At 41.3% G+C, this 24096-nt stretch overlaps 1 protein-coding gene across 2 annotated transcripts in view; it reads left to right on the top strand.

The window, feature by feature from the left end:
• The window catches only part of LOC143787905 (L-selectin-like), a 507551-nt gene that overhangs the window by 37099 nt on the left and 446356 nt on the right, over positions 1-24096 (top strand). For both annotated transcript variants that reach the window (XM_077277060.1, XM_077277062.1), the window contains exon 2: positions 13188-13266. In XM_077277060.1, the coding sequence (XP_077133175.1) occupies positions 13188-13266 (79 nt within the window). The remainder of the gene's footprint in view (positions 1-13187; positions 13267-24096) is intronic.

A 24096-nucleotide genomic window follows, 5' to 3' on the forward strand; every position in this document is an offset into this window, starting at 1 on the left:
TACTTTGCCATGCGGGAGGAACGGAGCGCTATTTGCCTATTCATATGAAAGGGTCTGTGCACATGTCAGTGTGCTTCCGTGGACCATGTGTCCGTGTACAAAACACACTGACATGTCCATTTTTTAATGTCAGCACAGGCCATAAAACGTCCTGCACATGTGCATACACATAACTCATGGATGTCATCTATGTGACACGCAATGGCGCCGGGGAAGAAGCGTTACAGTAAGCGCTGTTCCCCATCGCTGGGTGCTGAACACGGCTCTCCTCATTCTTCCCTGCTCTGCCGGTGATCGGCGCAAGCAGGGGAGAATGATGAGAGTTACATTTATGTGCATCGTTGTGCATCGCCCGGATGTGAAGAAACAGTTCTTCCTAGAAATGGACGCATCCTCGTTAGGGGCTGGAGTTGTGCTCACCCAGAAGGCCTCCTTGGGTCGCCGTGTGTCCTGCGGTTTCTTTTCTAAGGCCTTATCCACTCCTGAACATAACTGCTCTATCAGGGACCGAGAGTTACTCGCCAATAAGTTGGCTCTGAAGGAGTGGCGTTACCTGCTGGAGGGCGCAGTCTATCCTGTGGTCATCCACATGGACCATAAGAACTCCAGTCCACCCAGAGACTTAATCCACGTCAAGCTAGGTGATCTTTATTTTTTGCCAGCTTTACCTTTCTTTTACATTTCAGGTCCAGTGACAAGACCATCAGAGCACATGCCCTCTCTCGCTCTTTTCTGTCTGGGGATCAAGAGGAGGATCCACAATTTATCATTGAAGCGTCTAAGATGGTCACTGTCGCTTCAGTCAGTCTGTCACAAATTCCTCCATGGAAGACCCTTGTAGCTGAATCCGAGAAGGAGGGAGTTTTGTCTTGGGGCCACTTGTCCAAGGTGGCTGGTCACGCAGGACAAAGGAGGACTCCACAGTTGATTTCTCCCCACTACTGGTGGCCGTCCATGAGGAGAGAGATTTATGCTTATGTGGCTGCCTGTCCAATTTGTGCCCGCAATAAAGTCCGTCCGCAGATGACTTCCTGCCAGTTCTCTCCTGCCGTTACCTGTATCATCTGGTCCATGGCAGCACATAGCTTTGGACTTCATTACGGATTTGCCAGTATCAGAGGGGTGTACCATCATCTTGGTAGTGGTGAATCACTTCTCCAAAATGACACACTTTACCCCGTTGTCTGCTCTTCCATCCGCTCCTGAACTGGCTGACAGCTCCTTCAAACATATTCACTGCCGGGTGTTCAGCCTCAACACTGCAATGCACCAATGCCATGTTTTCAGCCTCAACACTGACATTCTCCAATGCAGGTTCTGCAGGCTCAACACTGAAATGCTCCACTGCCGGTTGTTCAGCCTCAACACTGCAATGCTCCAATGCTGGGTCTTCAGCCTCAACACTAACATTCTCCAATGCAAGTTCTTCAGGCTCAACACTGCAATGTTCCACTGCCGTGTGTTTAGCCTCAACACTGCAATGCTCCACTGCCGGGTCTTCATCTTCAAAACTCCAATTCTCCAATGCAGGTTCTTCAGGATCAGCACTGAAATGCTCCACTGCCGGTTGTTCAGCCTCAACACTGCAATGCTCCAATGCCGGGTCTTCAGACTCAACACTGACAATCTCCAATGCAGGTTCTTCAGGCTCAACACTGCAATGCTCCACTGCCGGGTATTCATCCTCAACACTGATATTCTCCACTGCTGGGTCTTCATCCTCAATACTGCAATTCTCCAATGCAGGTTCTTCAGACTCAACACTGCAATTCACTACATAGGCAAATAGTATCAACTTCCTAATAATGGAAACTTTGGTTTCATGTGGCCATCCTGTACGTGGCTTCAAAGGGGTATTGGGGTGTGTCTAAATTTTATGAAGGGCAGGCCTTGCATTCAATACTTAAGCAAACAGTATGGGAGTACCAACTTTGTAATAATAGGAACAATGCTTTCAGGTGGCCATCCAGTAAGTCTGTTCAAAGGGTTATTGGGGTGTGTGTAACTTTGGGGCTGGGCAGGTCTTGCAGTCTTTCTTTTAATGCTCTTTTTATTGAAAAATGAAGCAAACAGTCAAATGAGATATGCTCAATGTCATTAATAAGAGCAGTTAACAAGTGCTTCCAGTCAAGAGTTGTCTGTAGTCAAAATACCAGATACTTTGTCTCCTAAACAGGTTCAGGAGGTCCGGGAGATTGTTAGCCGAAATACGGACGTTTTCTCTGAGCTCCCTGGATGTACCTCCATAGTCCAACATGACATTTTTACGGAGCCACAGGTCAAAGTCCGATTAAAGCCATATCGGGTGCCTGAGGCCCGGCGACAAGCCATATCACGGGAGGTGGAAAATATGTTACAATTAGGGGTCATAGAAGAGTCGCAGAGTGACTGGGCCAGTCCAATAGTCCTAATACCTAAGCCTGATGGGACGCTAAGATTCTGTAATGACTTCAGAAAACTTAATGAAGTTTCAAAATTTGATGCTTACCCCATGCCCCGGGTGGATGAGTTGATAGAGCGGTTTGGGCAGGCAAGGTATTTTTCAACCCTTGACCTTACAAAAGGTTATTGGCAGGTGCCCCTAACAAAGGCAGCTAAGGAAAAAACAGCCTTTGTAACGCCTGAAGGGCTGTTTCAGTATAAGGTATTACCCTTTGGTTTGCATGGCGCGCCGGCAACGTTCCAACGGCTAATGGATGTTGTTCTCCGTCCCCATCGCCGTTATGCCTCAGCCTATCTGGATGATATTATTGTGTACAGTGCAGACTGGGAAAGTCACTTACCCAAGGTACAGGCGGTGATAGATTCCCTCCGACAAGCAGGGCTAACAGCCAATCCCAAGAAGTGTTCCATAGGGTTGGAGGAAGCTCGGTACTTGGGTTATGTCATCGGGAGAGGGGTCCTTAAGCCTCAAATAAACAAAGTGGAGGCAATTCAGAACTGGCCCCATCCCCTCACAACCAAGCAGGTAAAAGCCTTTTTAGGCTTAGTGGGATATTACAGGCGATTTGTTCCCAACTTTGCAACATTGTCCGCGCCTCTAACAGACTGCTTGAAAGGGAGGAAGTCTGTGATGGTCCAATGGAATGATCAGTTAGAAGAGGCCTTTGGAAAGTTAAAATCAGTACTGTGTGGTACACCCATTCTAATTACACCCAATTTCAAAAGAGAGTTCATCGTGCAAACCGATGCCTCTGAGATAGGTCTTGGTGCCGTGTTGTCTCAAGAAATTAATGGAGAAGAGCATCCCGTTAGTTTCCTGAGCCGGAAGCTTACCCCAGCTGAAAGCAGGTACAGTATTGTGGAGAGAGAGTGCCTGGCCATTAAATGGGCACTTGAGTCTCTTCGCTATTATTTGCTGGGGAGAAAATTTCGCTTGGTGACAGATCACTCCCCTCTTACATGGATGAGTCAAGCTAAGGAAAGAAATGCACGAGTTACCAGATGGTTTCTGTCCCTGCAAAATTTTAAATTTTATAGTAGAACATAGGGCAGGCAGACTACAGGGGAATGCAGATGCCCTGTCCAGAGTCCACTGTATGTCATGTGTCCACCCCCATAGGGTTGAACAAAGGGGGGAGGTATGTGGTGCAGTAAAAGGTGTAGTGCTGGACGGAAGATATATTTCTCCCAGCAGGATAAGTTTTGGCCTGTTATTTTCCTAAGGTTGAGGACCTGCAGTGATGTCACGATCACGTGATCAGCCCATGTGATGGGTACCTCACCTGTGGGTGTGGCTATAGACTATGTAATGGAGTTTCTTTTGTTTGGCACATGTTATTCTGGGTTTGGAGCTGGGCTGGAATGAGCCTGAACTGTTTTTCTCTGCCACATATGCCGCAAAGGACGGTGACATGACTGGTAGCAACCCTGGGAATGGCACCTGGCGGAAGCCGCTGACTTGGCAGCCGCTTAGTTAAGCCCGTCCCGTGTAAGGGTGAGTCGGAGACCAGTGGTTCTCCAAGCTGGAGTATGTTTGTTTTTTTCTCTTACTTTCTGTCATGGACTGTTTAAAGTGCCAATAAACCACTGAAGTTGTTACTGTAAGCAGGTGTGTTGCCTCATTACTGCGGCCCTACCTCTGCTCACCTGAGCCAATCCCTACACCATACAAACTTTTATAAAAATAATAAACACCAATACATGTTAGCATAAGTGTAAACAAAAAAAGTGCAAAAAGTTATAAATACAATAGAAACTAAAAAATTAAAATATAGTGTATGATAGTGTATATTCACAGTCAAATAACAATACATGTGAAAAAATTTCTTTTTATGATATAAATATAAACAAATGAAATTTTTATTATAAACAAAAATATTTCCAATAAGAATATATATCTTTTTCCTCCTCAAATGAATTCCTTCTTCATATTCATACAGTCTGTCAATCAAGATCACTCCTATCACATATGTTATGGTGAGCCTAAGGTACTAATACAGAAAACAAGTTATAGAAGAGCATTTAACCAGCATATAGATCCCTCATAGAAGAGATTAAAAATAATAAAACAAATTAAAATCAAGAAAAAACAATATATATATACAAGATACCTCATAACATAATCATTAATATTCAAATATATAAAAGGTACATATAATATATATATAAATAGGCAAAGAGGTCAACGATCAGCGACGAAGGGAATACAACTAAAGCTACAGGAAGCTAGAGAAGCCCCATTGGTCATTAAGGCCTAATGGCTTCATCGTTCTAAGTGTCGTTATCCAACGACACTCCTTCTGTGCCAGTCTATTCATCAAATGGCCACCACGAGCCCCCAAGTGGACAACATCAATACCCTTCACCTGCATATCGATTGTTCCTGTGGGATGAAATTCCCGATAATGAGAAGGTATTGTTTTTAACTTAGCAACCTCCTCCCTATGTGAATCCTCAAACCCGATCAACCTAGCTGCTCGTATATCCCTTATATGCTCCAAGACACGTACACGTAATTGCCTTGATGTGAGACCTATATAAATAAGTCCACATGGACAAGTGATGTAATACACTACTGATGTAGTTCTGCAATTTATAGAGCGTACTATCCTAAAGGTACGAGAGTTTGAGGAATTCACAAACACATCAGCCTTAACCATATATCTACATGCACTACACCCACCACAAGGTCGTAAGCCCCAAGCAGGTCCCTTGGAGTTAAAAATAAATTGCGACCTAGGAGGAATATAATGACTAAGTGTGACGAGGGGAGCAGGGCACCACCCACAATCTGAACAAATTGCCAAAATAGCATACGATGCTATACAAATCCAACTACCATAAATAGGGAAGCATACATCCATATACTAACCAGGATTCATTTCCCACGTGGTGCTGCTACCCCACACTCCAACGCGCGTTTCACACGGGAGTGATAGGAAATGAGGGCTACAGCCAGGTATACACTCACCGGCCACTTTATTAGGTACACCATGCTAGTAACGGGTTGGACCCCCTTTTGCCTTCAGAACTGCCTCAATTCTTCGTGGCATAGATTCAACAAGGTGCTGGAAGCATTCCTCAGATTTTGGTCCATATTGACATGATAGCATCACACAGTTGCCGCAGATTTGTCGGCTGCACATCCCAAAGATGCTCCATACAAGGCAGGATGGATCCATGCTTTCATGTTGTTTACGCCAAATTCTGACCCTACCATCCGAATGTCGCAGCAGAAATCGAGACTCATCAGACCAAGCAACGTTTTTCCAATCTTCTACTGTCCAATTTCGATGAGCTTGTACAAATTGTAGCCTCAGTTTCCTGTTCTTAGCTGAAAGGAGTGGTACCCGGTGTGGTCTTCTGCTGCTGTAGCCCATCTGCCTCAAAGTTCGACGCACTGTGCGTTCAGAGATGCTCTTAGGCCTACCTTGGTTGTAACGGGTGGCGATTTGAGTCACTGTTGCCTTTCTATCAGCTCGAACCAGTCTGCCCATTCTCCTCTGACCTCTGGCATCAACAAGGCATTTCCGCCCACAGAACTGCCGCTCACTGGATTTTTTTTCTTTTTCGGACCATTCTCTGTAAACCCTAGAGATGGTTGTGCGTGAAAATCCCAGTAGATCAGCAGTTTCTGAAATACTCAGACCAGCCCTTCTGGCACCAACAACCATGCCACGTTCAAAGACACTCAAATCACCTTTCTTCCCCATACTGATGCTCGGTTTGAACTGCAGGAGATTGTCTTGACCATGTCTACATGCCTAAATGCACTGAGTTGCCGCCATGTGATTGGCTGATTAGAAATTAAGTGTTAACAAGAAGTTGGACAGGTGTACCTAATAAAGTGGCCGGTGAGTGTATATAGCTCCACATAATTAAATGTGACCAATAGTATGATTCTCACCCACATGTTGTGGCTATGCGATGGAGGATGTGGAAAGAGGATATCAACAAGCCAAAGATAGGAGTCGCGACAGCCTTCTTCATAATCAGATGTGGGAAAAAGAGGAGCCACAACTATGGATTATTACCAACTACCATAGCAGATGGAGGGACATGGGTGACATCATGAATCGCTTTTGGCCTATATTGAAAGAGGATCCGGAATTGACTAAATTTATTGAAGATACACCACGGATCATTGCGAGAAGAAGCAAGACTATAGGTGAGATGATCACACATAGTCATTATATTCCTCCTAGGTCGCAATTTATTTTTAACTCCAAGGGACCTGCTTGGGGCTCACGACCTTGTGGTGGGTGTAGTGCATGTAGATATATGGTTAAGGCTGATGTGTTTGTGAATTCCTCAAACTCTCGTACCTTTAGGATAGTACACTCTATAAATTGCAGAACTACATCAGTAGTGTATTACATCACTTGTCCATGTGGACTTATTTATATAGGTCTCACATCAAGGCAATTACGTGTACGTGTCTTGGAGCATATAAGGGATATACGAGCAGCTAGGTTGATCGGGTTTGAGGATTCACATAGGGAGGAGGTTGCTAAGTTAAAAACAATACCTTCTCATTATCGGGAATTTCATCCCACAGGAACAATCGATATGCAGGTGAAGGGTATTGATGTTGTCCACTTGGGGGCTCGTGGTGGCCATTTGATGAATAGACTGGGACAGAAGGAGTGTTGTTGGATAACGACACTTAGAACGATGAAGCCATTAGGCCTTAATGACCAATGGGGCTTCTCTAGCTTCCTGTAGCTTTAGTTGTATTCCCTTCGTCACTGATCGTTGACCTCTTTGCCTATTTATATATATATATTATATGTACCTTTTATACATTTGAATATTAATGATTATGTTATGAGATATCTTGTATATATATTGTTTTTTCTTGATTTTAATTTGTTTTATTATTTTTAATCTCTTCTATGAGGGATCTATATGCTGGTTAAATGCTCTTCTATAACTTGTTTTCTGTATTAGTACCTTAGGCTCACCATAACATATGTGATAGGAGTGATCTTGATTGACAGACTGTATGAATATGAAGAAGGAATTCATTTGAGGAGGAAAAAGATATATATTCTTATTGGAAATATTTTTGTTTATAATAAAAATTTCACTTCTTGTTTATATTTATATCATAAAAAGAAATTTTTTCACATGTATTGTTGTTTGATTGTGAATATACATTATCATACACTATATTTTAATTTTGTAGTTTCTATTGTATTTATAACTTTTTGCACTTTTTTTGTTTACACTAATGCTAACATGTATTGGTGTTTATTTATTATTTTTATAAAAGTTTGTATGGATATTTATTATTAATGTACATGAGATAGTCACAAATGATTCACCATGTTTTCAATGTATTTATTTATATTTTTTCAATTTTTAGTGTCCACACCCTTTTTTCCGTGTCACATATGGCCGCGTTAATGATTTGTATATTATCTATTTTCTCTAATCATACTTGGTCATGTGTTTCTTATGTCCTCCTATGCCCTTCCTTTTGCCATCACTTCTAATGGCCGCTCTGGTGTTGTGCGCTTGGTCTGCCTCCCTGCGCGCGTGCCTTGACACGTGCCCTGCCTGTGACATTGCGGATGGTGCGACCGCGCCCTCTAGTGACGTTGCCGCAGGATCGGTGACGGGGTGGTGTGCTTTGTGGTGGTGAATCAAGCGCTGATCAGTACACATGTGGGTGAGAATCATACTATTGGTCACATTTAATTATGTGGAGCTATATATACCTGGCTGTAGCCCTCATTTCCTATCACTCCCTGACGAAGCAACGTGTGAAACGCGCGTTGGAGTGTGGGGTAGCAGCAGCACCACGTGGGAAATGAATCCTGGTTAGTATATGGATGTGTTTATTCAGTTCCAGTCATTCTCCTATTAGGGATTATTATAGGTGATTTATTTATGTGCACTTTATAATACATTTTGGGGCTATATGTACCCTGTTACTTATGCATGTTAAATTATACTACTTGGACTACGATATATATTTATAAGCACTGTATGAATTTATTATAAGATTGTAAATATGAAATGTATGCTTCCCTATTTATGGTAGTTGGATTTGTAAAGCATCGTATGCTATTTTGGCAATTTGTTCAGATTGTGGGTGGTGCCCTGCTCCCCTCGTGTTTTAGATTTGTTGTATGTGTTTTTTAATCAATTTTTGTGTTAAATTGGATTGGTGTCCTTAATAAATCTATTTATATCTTGAATATACTTGTTTTCATTATTATTTATGGTTTTTCATTTTTTATATATATTTATATTCTTTCAAGTGGTTTTTCTTTGGTATATCTCTATCCCATACAGCCTGAAGAGTCATCTACCCCTCCATCTAACACCGCTTGCACCCCCACCACTCACCCCTCCATGTCATACAGCTTGTAGCCCCAGACACCCTTTTATCTTACAGCCTGCACCCCTATGCAACTCTGCATCCCACACAGCTTGCACCCACATATCCAACACAGCCTAAATCCCCCATCCCACACAGCCTGCACCCTAATGCACCCCTTTATCCCACACAGCCTGCAGCCCCTATCCCACACAGCCTGCACCCCCCTATCTCACACAGACTGTACCCCCTTGTGCTACACAGCCTGCACCCCCTAACCACACAGTCTGCACCCTCCTATCTCACAGACTGAACCCCCCTTGTCCTACACAGCCTGCACCCTAATATCCCACACAGCCTTCACCACCTATCCCACAGCCTGTACCCCCATATTCTACACAGCTTGCATCCCCTATCCCACACATCCTGCACCCTCATTTTCCACACAGTTTGCACCCTCCTATCCCACACAGCCTGCAACCCCATCTGACAGATCTTGCACCCCTCCATCTCACTTAGTCTGAACCCCCATGCACCACTCCATCTCGGAGCCTGTAACCCCACATAGCTTTCCATCCCATACAGCCTGCAACCTACTCACCCTTCCATCTCACACAGCTGTCCCCCTCAATTACCCCTCCATTTAACAGACTGTAACCTTACACACCTCTCTATCCTACAGCCTGCACCCCAATATCTCACACAGCCTGCATCCCAATGCAACCCTCTATTCCACACAGCTTGCACCCACATATCCCACACAATGTGCATCCCCATATCCCTCATGACCTGCACCCCAATGCACTACTTTATCCTACACAGTGTGCACCCCCAATTCTCATTCTGCCTGCACCCCCCTATCCCACACAGCCTGTACCCACATACTCTACACAGCCTACATCCCCATATCCTACACAGCCTGCATCCCCATATCCTACACAGCCTGCATCCCCATATCCTACACAGCCTGCATCCCCATATCCCACACAACCTGGACCTCTATATCTCACACAGCCTGCACCTCCCTTTCCCACACTGCCTGCATCCCCATGTCTACACAGCCTGCATTCCCCTATCCTACACAGCCTGAAACCCCCTATCCTACACAGCCTGTATTCCCAGAATGAGCTCACTGACAGATTCATTGTTACATCAGTTTGCAGCTGGCTATGTACGGTGTGATAGAGACTGCGGTATATAAACCATTCTACATTTTTAATGGAACCTTATTGCAAAAACATATTTTCTTCTGAAGAAGTCACTGAGTCATCCCCTGACAGCTGCTTTGTCTGTTGTGGAGCCTGTCCCTGAAGTATTGATTTTAGAAGAAAACAACCGCGCTCAAAATGTAGATTTGCGTCATAAGTGTAAAGAATTTAATAGGGACACCACAGTGATACAATCAATTGTTCAAGTATTGCAGAGGTAGGTATTGTAGAGGTAACGTTTCGACCCTTACGTGGGCCTTTGTCAAACCTCACTGAAAGGTACAGAAACAAGAATTAGAAACATGCATGAATACAAAAAAACAAAAAAACAGAAACTAAACATATGTAACTGGTCAGATAAGAAAATATACAGAAATAAAATGCAAAAAATATAAAAAAATATACATGAAGCATACATATGTGACTAGTCAAATAAGAAAAATATACACAAGAGAGCCCCATACATTATTGCAATATATACATAATATGTACAAAAGGAGCCCCGTAAGGTATGGGAGCAATGGCGGAAAGATACTACACAGCAAGGGGGCAGAAGCCAAGGGGGAGGGCAACGTTGTCAAACAAGATTTATGGATCCACATAATCTGGTGGAGACAATGTAAATCTAAATATAAGACAATACATGATTACATATTCAAGACCGTATAAATGCAGAGTGTAACGCATACCTGACCTTCAGGAAGGAAGAGAAGAGAGCAACGCGGAACGCGATGGCTCCTGAGGAAGGCAAAGAAACTCATAAAAAAGCAATAGTAGTAAGTAGGAAGGGCTAAAAAATATAGGTACAGCAGCACAATGGTGGAAAAGCTGGGTAGCAGAAAAGTCAGCGATACACAGTGAAGTGCACATGTCACTGAAGCTGGAGGGCACGGGAATCAGAAGGGAGAAGCAGGGAGGGATGAAAAGGGAGGGATAAAAATACGGGCACTGCAGCACAATAGCAGAGAGTCAAAGTAAACATACCAATGAAGCAGGAAAACTTAGAAAATCCGGAACGGCACGGACAAGGATAAAGTCCCTGGAAGAGCTGGAGCGCAAAAGATAAGAGAGGAAGCTGTTGAAAAATAGCAATAGACTGGACAGATTGTAGGAAAACGTCTGTGCATATGTGGTACCTGTGGGTCCAACGTCCAGGAGTGGCGGCAAGGGTGTGTGCTGAAAGCCAGTGGCTGTGGGTGTTATAGGTCCGGTACAGGAAATGGAAAGGCGTGGGAGGAGGAACGGCAGTGACGTGCAGGGCGGCAAACTATGGTGGAGCGCATGGTGGAGCGCAGGAAGCGGGCGCATGCGCAGTGCGGTGTAGATAGTGTGTGGTAACTGAGGGGATGACCGGGCAGTGAGGACGCACAGGGGAGGGGCCGAGGTGGAACGCAGGATGGAGCGCAGAGGAAACAGGAGCATGCGCAGTGCGGTGTGGCTAGTGTGTGGTAACTGAGGGGATAACCGGGCAGTGAAGACGCACAGGGGAGGGGCCGAGGTGGAACGCAGAATGGAGCGCAGGGGAAACAGGAGCATGCGCAGTGCAGCGTAGAAGGAGATGTGCGGCGTCTGTGTAACAGTGCTGGGCCGGGCAATGATGACGTATCAGGGGGAGGGGGCCAGCGTTGAAAGCATAGAGTGCGTGATATGGAGAAAGGAAATGGAAGGGGTGAATGGAGTGAAGAGTGAATGAAAAGGAAAAATAATAAGTTGGCAGAGCTAGAAGATGGGTATGGGGTAGAACGGAGAAAAAGAACGAGCATAAATGTGAAAATAATGGAGGAGAGGAGAAGAGAGCATAATGGGGAGAGAGAGAAAGAAAAAAGGAGGGGGGTAAAAAAGGGAGGAGAGGGGGGTAAAAAAAGGGAAAGAGGGGGTATAAAATGTAAGCCATGGAATGAATGAATGAAATTGAAAGGATCAAGATGAGATGGAAGGGGAAGATAATGGGCCAAAAATGGCCGGAGTAGAGGAAAAAGGAGATATAGAAATCTCAAGAGATGAAGAACAAGAATAAAGAAGTAAAGAGTAAAAAAGTAAAAAGATAAGAATGAAAAGTGATGAAATAAAAAGAAAAAAAAAAATAAATAAATAAAAAAAAAAAAAAAAAAAAAAAAAATTAAAAATTAAAAATATGAAATAAAAATAAAAATAAAAATAAAAAAATAAAAAATAAAAATAAACAATAAACAAATGAAGAAGAAAAAGAAGAAGAAAAAATAATACGGATGCATGATGAAAAATAACTTATGAATAAGGACAAAATAAAAATAGAAGATAAGTAATAAATGGCCAACAACAATAACATAAAATAAAATAAAAATGATGGGTGAAAAATATGAGATAACCATGAAATAATGATAATGAAATTACTAATAATGAATAAAAAAATGGATGAAGACAAAGTAAAAATTGATGAAAACAATATAATGAAAAAATAAAAAATAAAAAAGATAATGATGATAAGAAAATAAAATAATATTGATAAAAATAAAAATAAAAAATAAAAAAATTAAAAATAAAAAAATAATATAGAAAAATATGATAATAAAATAAAAAAATAAATATAAAAAATAAAAAATAAAAATTAAAAAATAAAAAATAAAAAATAGAAAATAAATAAAAAATAAAAAATAGAAAATAAATAAAAAATAAATAAAAATGAAAATAAAGAATCTGGGTACTTACCCCAGTAGAATACCGTAGAGCAATATTCAAGCTACCTGCAAGTAGGGGATAGGTTAATGAGATCAGAATAGAGAAGGTCGGCATACTTACACCTGCAAAAGATAGTTGAACATAGTGAACAAAATGTACAGTATACACAAGCGTCATATAGACCAGCAGAAGACTCAGCAGGTGACCAGGGGGTCATCTTATGCAGAAGTATTGGATGATACAAGTCAGATTAGATCAAGTTCCCTATTGAGACCTTTAGGTGTTAATGTCTGTGCCTGAAGTATTGATAACAGAGCAGCTGCTTTCCCCATACTCATGTTTCTGTACAAACTATATTTTTTTTCATACTGATTATTAGAAGATGCTAGATATAAAGATTCCAACGTGCTGCTAATGATTTATAATTTCCTGTTTCTTTTTATGTCTTTATAAAATTACAAGATAATTTTTATGTTACAAAAAAATAAATCTGCGTTATTGCATAGTAATGTTTTTTCCAACGTTATTAACTCAAATTACTTATTTTGCAGAATTTACAAAGACAAAGTCAGCCATATGGATGTGTTTGGCAAAAGAGTAGAATATTTACATTGTTATTATTTTGCAATGGTAAGTGTCATATAAATGTCACTGAGGTCTACATTTTAGCTTATTCTGCAAGTATACATGACATTGTAAAAGATAATAAAATGGTTACCATCGAAGCTCAATGCTTGATTGTAATTAATCATTTAAATGTAGAATGTAAGTCCGCAAGGACAGGGTCCTCTCCCCTCTGTACCAGTCTGTCATTGTAAATTTGTTTACTGTAAATGATATGTATAACTCGGTACGTAACCCCTTCTCATGTACAGCACCATGGTATTAATGGTGCTATATAAATAATAATAATAATAATAATAATGCCATGACCCAGGAGTTATTGAAAACCTGCTCATTTTTTTAAATTAATTACACCTTTATCATATTATTTTTTAATTTCCCTGTCAGCTACTTTCACAAAATTGTTATATTAATTTTCAGACTACACGAAGCTATAAAATCAAGACTAGTGCATTAGCCTGGGGTCTGGATGAGCAGATCTAAAGCAGCACAGACAGATGGCACTGGTTAAGTAGATTAGATGACTGGGTGCAGAGCTGGTGCATGACTGATGTAGCAGAGTTGTAAAAAACAGGATTGATGTAGCAGTGCGATGACCAATGTAGCATTGCCGAAACAACAGAGGTTGATGAAACAGAAAAATCCCAGTTTAGAGCAGTGGCATGATGCCAACCACCAGAAAACTTAGGTTTTAGTCTTTTGCATGAGCTGGGTTAAATGCCTTGGCAACATCATGTCACAGGAGTGCAGGAACTAGAAAATGGAGAAAGAAGATGCTGCACTTGGCGCTAGAGCCAGGAGAGGTTAGTAAAGTGCTATGCGCAAAAGGCCTAGCAATTTCACCCTTTCATGATATATTCTGTATATTTACGTCATATGTCATGACTTTGAATTTGATGCGGGCTTCGGTGCTGAGCCCACATCTTTCCCTGCACATGACTGTTGATTTGATATACTACTCAGAATGAAACATCTAGATGCCCCCTGAGGAAAATAGATGAAACGTGTGTCGGGGCAGGTGGATGGTGAATCTTTACCTAGCTTAGTATGCTATTTGATCTATGATTTATTTTGGGTAATATATTAGTTACAGCTTCTCTTCCGCACATGTACATTTTGCTATGAGTAGAGATTAGCGAACCCCAACAGTAAAGATCGAGTTCCTTACCGAACACCTAGTGTTCGGGCACAGAACCCAAACATGGACTTCTCTAGGACGTCCATGTTACTGTTTGGGATCGGCACCCCAAAGATCGGGTCTATCCCATGCTGCCATCTGCATAACAGGGCGAGAAATACTGGCAGCTCTGATCGGCGGTAAGATTATTATTGCCAGCCAGAGAGCTGCAGTTCACATGCTGTCAGATGAAAGAGTGACCCAGCAGCTGTGACCGGCAGCAAAAAGTTTACCACTGGTCACAGGTGTCTGCTGATGAGAGAGTACTTCTTCCATCAGCGTACACCTGCTGTCACTGATAACAGCAAGATCAGGCGCCACTGATAGCAGTATTCAACAGCAGGCACCTGTGCTATAAATAAATAAAATAACGTGGGGTCTGTTCTATTTGTGATAACCAGAGCAGGCTACAACTGTTAGCTTTATCATGACTGGTTATGAAGAATAGAGGGGTACCCATGTCTTTTTTTTAAATTATTTAAACAAATAATAAAAAAATGCGTTGGGTCCCCCCCCCATTTTTGACAACCAGCCAAGCTAAAGCAGAAAGCTGAGAGCTGGTATTCTCAGGCTGGTAAGGGGCCATGCATATTGGCCCCCTCAGCCTAGAAATAGCAGCCCACTACCATTCCACAAAAGACACATCTATTAGCTATGCCAATTCTGGCTCTTTGCACGGCTCTTCCCACTTGCTCTGTGGAGAAGACGAGTGGGGTAATGGTCGTGGAATTGTTGTCAGTTGCTTTATGGCCGTTTACATTAAGCCCAAAAGTTAGTAATGGAGAGGTGTCTATCGTTTTGTCAACTGACATTAACCCAGGGGACATTAATGGAGGAACTTCTATAAGACACCCCTATTACTAACCCTATAGTCAAAAGTGTAATAAAGACACAGACCGAGTAAAGTCATTTATTTGAAAGAAATATTCAAAGGCGTTTTATAAAAATGTTTGTTTTTTTAAAAAAAGAACAAAATAAAGAACAAAAAAATGAAATAAAATTATTATATCAATAAATACATGTTGATGTAAAAACAAAAATAAACAAAGTACACATATTTGGTATCACCCCGATCTATAAAACTGTCAATCTAGTTATCTCCTTCAGTAGACATTGTAAAAAAAAAAACGTGGAAAAATACTGCTTTTTCACCGCCACAGTGCAATAAAACACTATCACAAAGTTGAATGTAAATAGAAATATCACTGAAAACGTCCTCTTGTCTCGCAAAAAACTCAATCCTTTTTTAAAAATTGTTTTTATTGTGTAAAAGTGGCAAAACATAAAAATAAGACATAAATGTGGTATCACTGTAATCATACTGACTCTAAGAATTAAGCTACCTTATCAATTTTACCACACGGTAAACCATGAAAAAAGCAAGAAAAAGTTCTGAAATGTTGGTCTTTGATCGTTCTACCTTTCAAAAACTGGAAAAGAAAGCGATCAAAAAAGTACTGTGCCTGAAAATGGTACAAATAGAAGCGTCAACTTGTCCCTCAAAAAAGAAACCCTCACGTAACTCTGTCGGCAGAAATATAGAAAATTATAGATGTCAAAATATGGCAATGCATTTTCCTTCATTTTGCAATTAAAAGCATTTTTTAGTCACACCGACTGAAAGAATAAAGTCATCTAATCACTTATACTGCACGAGGAACGACGTAAAAAATAGATAAAACCAATTCTTCACTTGCTGTTGATTCGTCCTCCGAAAGATCGCAGTAAGGCTTAGCTTACATCTGAGCGCTTACATCGGGGATTCTGTGTAAATTCCTGAAATGAGTCAGGTGGAACCCATGGCAGAAGATTCCCCCATAGTGAGGCAAATTTAGAAACTTGATACTCTCTGGCTTATGATCTGGAAGTTTCCGCCTTTTTAAGCATAGATAAAAGTTCGGTCCGCCACAGTTTAGTGCACCTCTGAAAAGAAGGCCTCCTCTGCTAAACACAGGCCACACGAAGTCCAGACTAACTCTGCTGCCTCATTATAGTGAATGGATCCCTCAGGGGTTTAATTTGAATCACATCACCCGGAGATTTTGATGGAAATCGCAATGATAGTGCTCAGCTTAGAGGCTGGATATATGTGATCCAAAATGTTACGTAAAATATTCCCATTATAAAAGCTTATATACCGTATTTTTCCGACCATAAGACTTTTTTTCCTCCAAATTTGGGAGGAAAGTGTGGGTGCGTCTTATGGTACGGATGTAGAATGTGGGGAGGGGGGCAGCAGTGAGTGGGATCGCACTGTTATCCCACTTCAGGATGTCCCCGTTGCCCGGAATCAGTGCTGGGAAAACCATGTGGTCCCGATGATTAAGTGCAGTGAATATTCATTAGCTACTCCCTGCCCACCTATCAGCTGAGCGGTGAGCAGCAAATGAATACTGCACTTAAGCAGAGACATGCATGGCTTCCTCAGCGCTGATTGCTGCAGCAGCTAGGGAGATTTGTGTGTCCTGGGGAGGAGGCAGCAGCAGCAGCAGGGGCCAGAGCGGAAAGGAGATCGCTGTATACCTGTCTGCCATGCCTGGATGCTGAATGCTGTGCACAAACAGGACCTGTGTGGTCAGGAGTGGGCGGGCTGGAGCATCACATGGCAGCTCAGAGCCCTCCCTCTTCTTGACATCATCACAGGTCCTTCAGGCTCTCCACTAGAATCTGCTGGCTTCCTCAAAACCTGTGCTGTGGAGAGGCAACAAGAGGGAGGGCTCTGTGTGCAGTCATGGGATGCTTTTACCTCACCACAGCGGCTGGCTGCCACAATTAAGAGGTTAGTCTTTACAATACACAATAAAGCACTCTGCCACTCCTGTGGTGAACTATAACTCCCAGCATGTCTTAGGATCTGCAGGACATGCTGGGAGTTATAGTTCTCCCATGGGATTTTAAAGCAGCACTCCAGTGTTATTTTGCAGTGCTGGAGTGGTGCTTTCAATATTAGCCCTGTGCCCCCATTCTTATACTCACCCTCCAGCATCTTCATATAGTACTGTACAGACACCACACTGGTCCTGCAGCTTCCAACATAATAACATACTATTATATGTAATAACACCACATATAATAGTATGTTATTTATGTTATTAAATATTTTACCACATTTTTTTGCTTCAAATATTTTTTTTCCCTATTTTCCACCTCTAAAACCTGGGTGCACCTTATAGTCCGGTGCGTCTTATAGTCCGAAAAATATGGTAAAAACTCGATCCACAAAGAAAGCAAGTTCTCACTCAGGTCTGTCATCTGTTAATGGAAACATAGGGGACTTCCATGTTACTGGTAACACAAAGGCTCTGGAAAAGCTAAATGGCTCCCCAAACAAAAAATCCAGTGACTTTTGCCCTCCCAAACTCAAGTGCCCCCCACCATAATCTGCACCAAAATATTTATTGCACTATTTCCTTTCTGAGCTTTGTAGTGTGTTTCAAAAGTAGTTTTTCATGACATGTGGGATACTGAGGAGAAATTGTCCAACACATTTTACCATTTTCTCTTGTTCCCCTTGTGAAAATGAAAAATTGGAGCTAAAGCAACATTTTTGTGGGAAATATTTTATCTTTATATTTTCACGGATGATTGTTCTAAAATTCTGTGAAGACCTGTGGTTTCAAGGTGCTCACCACACTGATAAATACGTTACTTGAGGGGTGGTTTCCAAAGTAGGGTCACTTGTGGGTAGTTTCCATTATTTAGTCTCATCAGGGAATCTCCAAACACAACAATGCACCCACAGGCTATTTTATCAAAGTCTGCAATCAAAAATGTCGCTCTTTCCTTATGGAGCTTGTCAGTGGACCAAAAAGTAGTCCCCCCAGATATGGGGTATCATCATACTCAGGAGAAATTGCACAACAAATTTTGAGGCCCGTTTTCTCCTGCTACCCTAGTGAAAATGAAAAACTTGGGGCTAAGGCAACATTTTTTGGGAAAAGTGTATTCTTTCATTTTCACGGCTCAACATTATCAAATTCTTTGCAGCACCTGTGGATTCAAAGTGCTCACCAAACCTCTGGGTAAATTTCTTGAAGAGTGGAGTTTCCAAAAAGGGGTCCCTTGTGGGGGTTTCTACTTTTATCACACACCAGGGCTCTGCAAATGCAATATGGCGTCTTCTATCTTTTCCACCAATATTGCACTCAAAATGTCAAATGGAGCTCCTTCCCATCTGAGCCCTGCCATGCACCCAAACAGAAGTTTTCCACAACATATGGGGTATTGACATATTCGGGATAAAATTGTACAACAACTTTTCTGGTCCATTTTCTCCTCTTACCAATATGAAAATCAAGAATTTGTGACTAAAGCAACATTTTTGAGGGAAAATTTCATATTTTCATTTTTTTCCTGCTACGTTGCTTTAATTCCTATAAAGTGCCTAAAGTGTTAATAAACTCCCTGAATGCGGTTTTGAGCACTTGGATAAGTGCAGTTTTCATTTCACTTTTGTATATTTACTGTCACATGGGCCTCTCAAAGTCACTTTAAACGTGATGTAGTCCCTTAAAAAATGGTTTTGTAAATTTTGTTGGACAAATAAGAAATTGCTGATAAACTTTTAACCCTTCTAACTTCCTAACCAAAAACAATTATGGTTCAAAAATAATGCTTATGTAAAGTATACATGTGAGAAATGTTATTTATCAACTATTTTGTGGGATATAACTCGCTGGTTTAAAGGCATAAAAATTAAAAGCTTGAAAATTCTGAAGTGTTCAAAATTTTTGCCAAATTTCTGATATTTTCACAAATAAACGCAAAAAATAAGGACCTAAATTTATCACTGCCATAAAGTACAATGTGTTGCTAAAAATGGTTCTCAGAATCACTGGGATACATTTAAGTGTTCCAGTGGTATTACACATAAAGTAACAATGGTCAAAATTGGCTAATTTGGCCTGGTCAAGAAGGTGAAAACCGGTTATGGGATGAAGGAGTTCAAATATAAAAAGTCCTGGGTCTTATAATATGGTAAAAGGAACATTTTATTTTACAAAGGTCAGAATTTTTCAAAAGCAGTAAAAATATAAAATAACTATAGAAATTTGATACCATAATAATCATAGTGCCATGCAGAATCAAGTTACCTGATTAATTTTATCACAATATAAAAGCTACATACCCAATATCCAAAAAATCATTTCAAAATTTCATTTTTTTATTCAGCATTTCACCCAACTTACATTTTTTCGCTCGTTTTTCAGTACATTATATGATGAAATGAATAGTGTTATTTAAAACTACAAGATTTCCCACAAAAACAATCCATCATAAGTCATTTTTAATTAAAAAATGATTGCTTTTGGAAGAAGGGAGGGAGAAATAAAAGTGCAAAAATGAAAATTGTAAATGTGCAGTGACCATGTATAGGTGATGCATTTCCATATTACCTGGCTAGCTTGAGACACTCCTGATGAAGAGCAAATTTAAAGGGAACAATACAGTACACTTTCCACCTAAATTTGCATGACATAAAGATTCTAAGAACACCAAAGAAATGAGCCCTGTCATGCTGTACTGTAGGCATAATACAGTACATCAGTTCAGCTGAAGTGCGCCTTTATTAATTTTTTTGTTCTATGTGAAAAATGGTAACTTAACTATCATCATTCTTACATTGTTCTGTATGAAATATGACTGAAAAACAGAAAAACTTTATAGCTCACCCATTAGAAACATTCGTCTGTAGTCCACATAATGTCTGCGCAAGGAAAAAACATCTCTGTCTGACGTTCAAACTTGTGCAAATGGAAAGAAAAATCCAGCTCCAGGAATAAAAAGTATCAACAATTTATTTAAACATATTAACCCCTTCATGACCATGGGATTTTTCATTTTTCCGTGTTCGTTTTTCACTCCCCTCCTTCCCAGAGCCATAACTTTTTTATTTTTCTGTCAATATGGCCATGTGAGGGCTTATTTTTTGCGGGACGAGTTGTACTTTTGAACGACATCATTGGTTTTACCATGTCGTGTAGTAGAAAATGGGAAAAAAATTCCAAGTGCGGTGAAATTGCAAAAAAAGTGCAATCCCACACTTGTTTTTTGCTTGGCTTTTTTGCTAGGTTCACTAAATGCTAAAACTGACCTGCCATTATGATTCTCCAGGTCATTTCGAGTTCATAGACACCTAGCATGACTAGGTTATTTTTTACCTAAGTGGTGAAAAAAAATTCCAAACTTTGCTAAAAAAAAATAAAAAAAAAATTGCGCCATTTTTCGATACTCGTAGCGTCTCTATTTTTCATGATCTGGGGTCGGGTGAAGGCTTATTTTTTGTGAGCTGAGCTGGCGTTTTTAATGATTCCAATTCGGTGCAGATACCTTCTTTTGATCGCCCGTAATTGCATTTTAATGCAATTTCGTGGCGACCAATAAAATGTAATTCTGGCGTTTTGATTTTTTTTCTCGTTACGCCGTTTAGCGATCAGGTTAATGCTTTTTTTTTATTGATAGATCGGGCGATTCTGAACGTGGCGATACCAAATATGTGTAGATTTGATTTTTTTTTTATTGATTTATTTTGATTGGGGCGAAAGGGGGGTGATTTAAACTTTTATATTTTTTTTTATTTTTTTCACAGTTTTTTTTACCTTTTTTTTTTAATTTTTGCCATGCTTCAATAGCCTGCATGGGAGGCTAGAAGCTGGCACAACTCGATCGGCTCTGCTACATAGCAGCGATCTGCTGTTCGCTGCTATGTAGCAGAAAATCAGGTGTGCTGTGAGCGCCGACCACAGGGTGGCGCTCACAGCTACCGGCGATCAGTAACCGTAGAGGTCTCAAGGACCTCTATGGTTACTGTCCTGACACATCGCCGACCCCCGATCATGTGACGGGGGTCGGCGATGACTTCATTTCCGGCCGCCCGGCCGGATGCAGTAGTTAAATGCCGCTGTCTGCGTTTGACAGCGGCATTTAACTGGTTAATAGCCGCGGGTGAATCTCGATTTCACCCGCCGCTATTGCGGGCACATGTCAGCTGTAGTGTTGAGCATTCCGATACCGCAAGTATCGGGTATCGGCCGATACTTGCCGGTATCGGAATTCCGATACCGAGATCCGATACTTTTGTTGCATCAGGAATCGGTATCGGGATTAATATCAATGTGTAAAAGAAAGAATTAAAATAAAAAATAGGGATATACTCACCTCTCTGGCGCAGCCTGGACTTTACCGCTGTAACCGGGAGCCGTTGTACCTAAGAATGCGCGCTTGAAGGGCCTTAGATGAGGTCACTGCGCTCTGATTGGTCCGTAGCGGTCGTGTGACCGCTACGCGACCAATCACAAAGCAGTGACGTCACCGAAGGTCTTTCAAGCGCTTGAAAGACCTTAGGTGACGTCACGGCTTTGTGATTGGTCGCGTAGCGGTCACGCGACCGCTACGCGACCAATCAGAAGCTGCAGACGTCTTCTAAGGTATTTCAAGCGCTTGAAAGACCTTAGGTGATGTCACTGCTTTGTGATTGGTCGCGTAGCGGTCACGCGACCGCTACGGACCAATCAGAGCGCAGTGACCTCATCTAAGGCCCTTCAAGCGCGCATTCTTAGGCGCTCTTAGACTTCAGCGTGAGACTAAACAAACAAACCCAATATATAACCACTAAAAGCAGGTGAAAATAATTCAGCTAAATACTTTTTTACATTTTATATTTAGTTATTCATCTTTTTTTCTTTTTTTTTTTCTACATGTCTTGTTGTTATCGCAGCTTTGCTTTGGTTCTCTCCCTTCCGGTATTGACCCAAAGTATTTAGCTGAATTATATTCACCTTTTTTTAGTGGTCGTATATTGGGTTCGTTTGTTTAGTCTCACGCTGAAGTCTAAGAGCGCCGTTTGTGCTCGAAACGCGTCCAGCGACTACATGGTAGCTTCCATCCAATTGACGTAATTTTTCGCTTGTCGGCAGTTTTCCAAATTTTAATATGTTTAAATTAATTTTTGATACTTTTTATTCCTGGAGCTGGATTTTTTTTTTCCAGGTGCACATGAAATATGACTGACAGTTGTTTTTTTTAAAGTCTTCTAATATTATTCTTTATGAAAAATGACAATGTTCTACTATGTTTTGCAATTAGAGATGAGCAGATCAGGCACAGTTAGATTTGTAGAGAAATTATTCTCCTCAAATTCAATGTCTGTCCAGACCACAGACCATAATGTAGAGATCGACATACCAGAACTCTAAAGTTTGAGGTCCGAACTGACCACCTAGTGTCCGTACATGGACCCCAACAAGGAATTCTCACGGACGTCTATGGTACTGTTTGGGTTTGGCAGCCCGAACAAAGCTTGTTGAAAGGCTGCAGAACCGGCCAATCAACAAGCTTTTCCTATATGTGCACATCTGGCCCCATCAAAGCCATGTCAAGTATTAGGCATGGCTGTGATTGACCTGCGAACCATGTAAAAAAAATAAAAAATAAAAATACACAGGATCTCCACTATGTTTGATAACAAGCGCAGGTAAAACGGACAGCTGCGGGATGTAACTCTCAGATGTCTGGATTAAAAAAATAATTTTAAAGAATGGGGTCCATTTCCTTATTGATAGCCAGCCAAGCTAAAGCAGACAGCTGGGGGCTGGTATTCTCCAGCTGGGAAGACCCATGAATATGTCGCCCTCCCTAGACAAAAAATTGCAGCTTGAAAACACTCCAGAAAAGACAGATCCATGCTTCCTCGGTGCTGTCAATTCTAACTGAGCAGGTAGCTTAAAAAATAAGACTGGAAATCCTTAGTGAAATTTGATGGTTGGAAGGGGATTCAGATCCTTAATCTAATAACAAGTATAAAGACCATGCCATATGATCTGTATGAATAAACGGATGCTCATTCTCTACTCTGATCAATACAGTTAGTGGCATTTTAAATTTACCAGGATTATTTATCCATTATCCCTAAGTGTGTGGTTTGGCAAATGGTAATATAATTCAGTTGGCTGGCTATCTATTCAATTTTTGATCCATAGAGCTATTTTACAAGAGGAACATTGGCTATTACTATATATAGATTGGCATTTTTTTAAATTTAATCTATAAAACTGTACAACCAAGGAAGAAACAAGTTTGCCAGGATCAAAACACAGCAGTCGTTTGGTAAAATGGAACTTTTATTCAATAGATTAAAGGAAATGTACATATGGCAACAAATAGTACATAATATGAGTCACCCACCTGGGCAGTGGGGTACTTGGTACCGGGTCCGGTCGCACTTAAAGTGGATGTCACGGTGGCTGCCACCCGGTCCGTGTCCCTGGGCGCCCAATTAAAGGGGAAAGGTCTTTTAAGGGGAATTGTGAATAAAGTCTATTGTTTGTGATGCCACCTGTGGACTGACGCCACTTAAAGGGGTCCCCTGGGGTGATGAGATAGTGGCAAGTTGGTAACGCTTCCCACAGGTGAAACGGGGTCCCCAGGGCTCCCAAGATGTATGGCAGAGATGGTAGTTGGCCAGTAAATAAGTGGAGGAAACAGTGTTATAAAGTATTTACCTGGTTTACTGATGGTAGTAGTGCATTTCAGTCCAGAGTACCAGGAACGGGTGTCCTGTGGTTCGGCCGGCTTGGAGGCAATGTGAGAATCCCTTTCCCAGTTGAGGTCCATGAGCCTTTCCTTCTTACATTGTTGTATGAGGTCCCTGCTGCCTGAAG

This window comes from Ranitomeya variabilis, chromosome 8, assembly GCF_051348905.1.
Source record: "Ranitomeya variabilis isolate aRanVar5 chromosome 8, aRanVar5.hap1, whole genome shotgun sequence".
NCBI lineage: Eukaryota > Metazoa > Chordata > Amphibia > Anura > Dendrobatidae > Ranitomeya > Ranitomeya variabilis.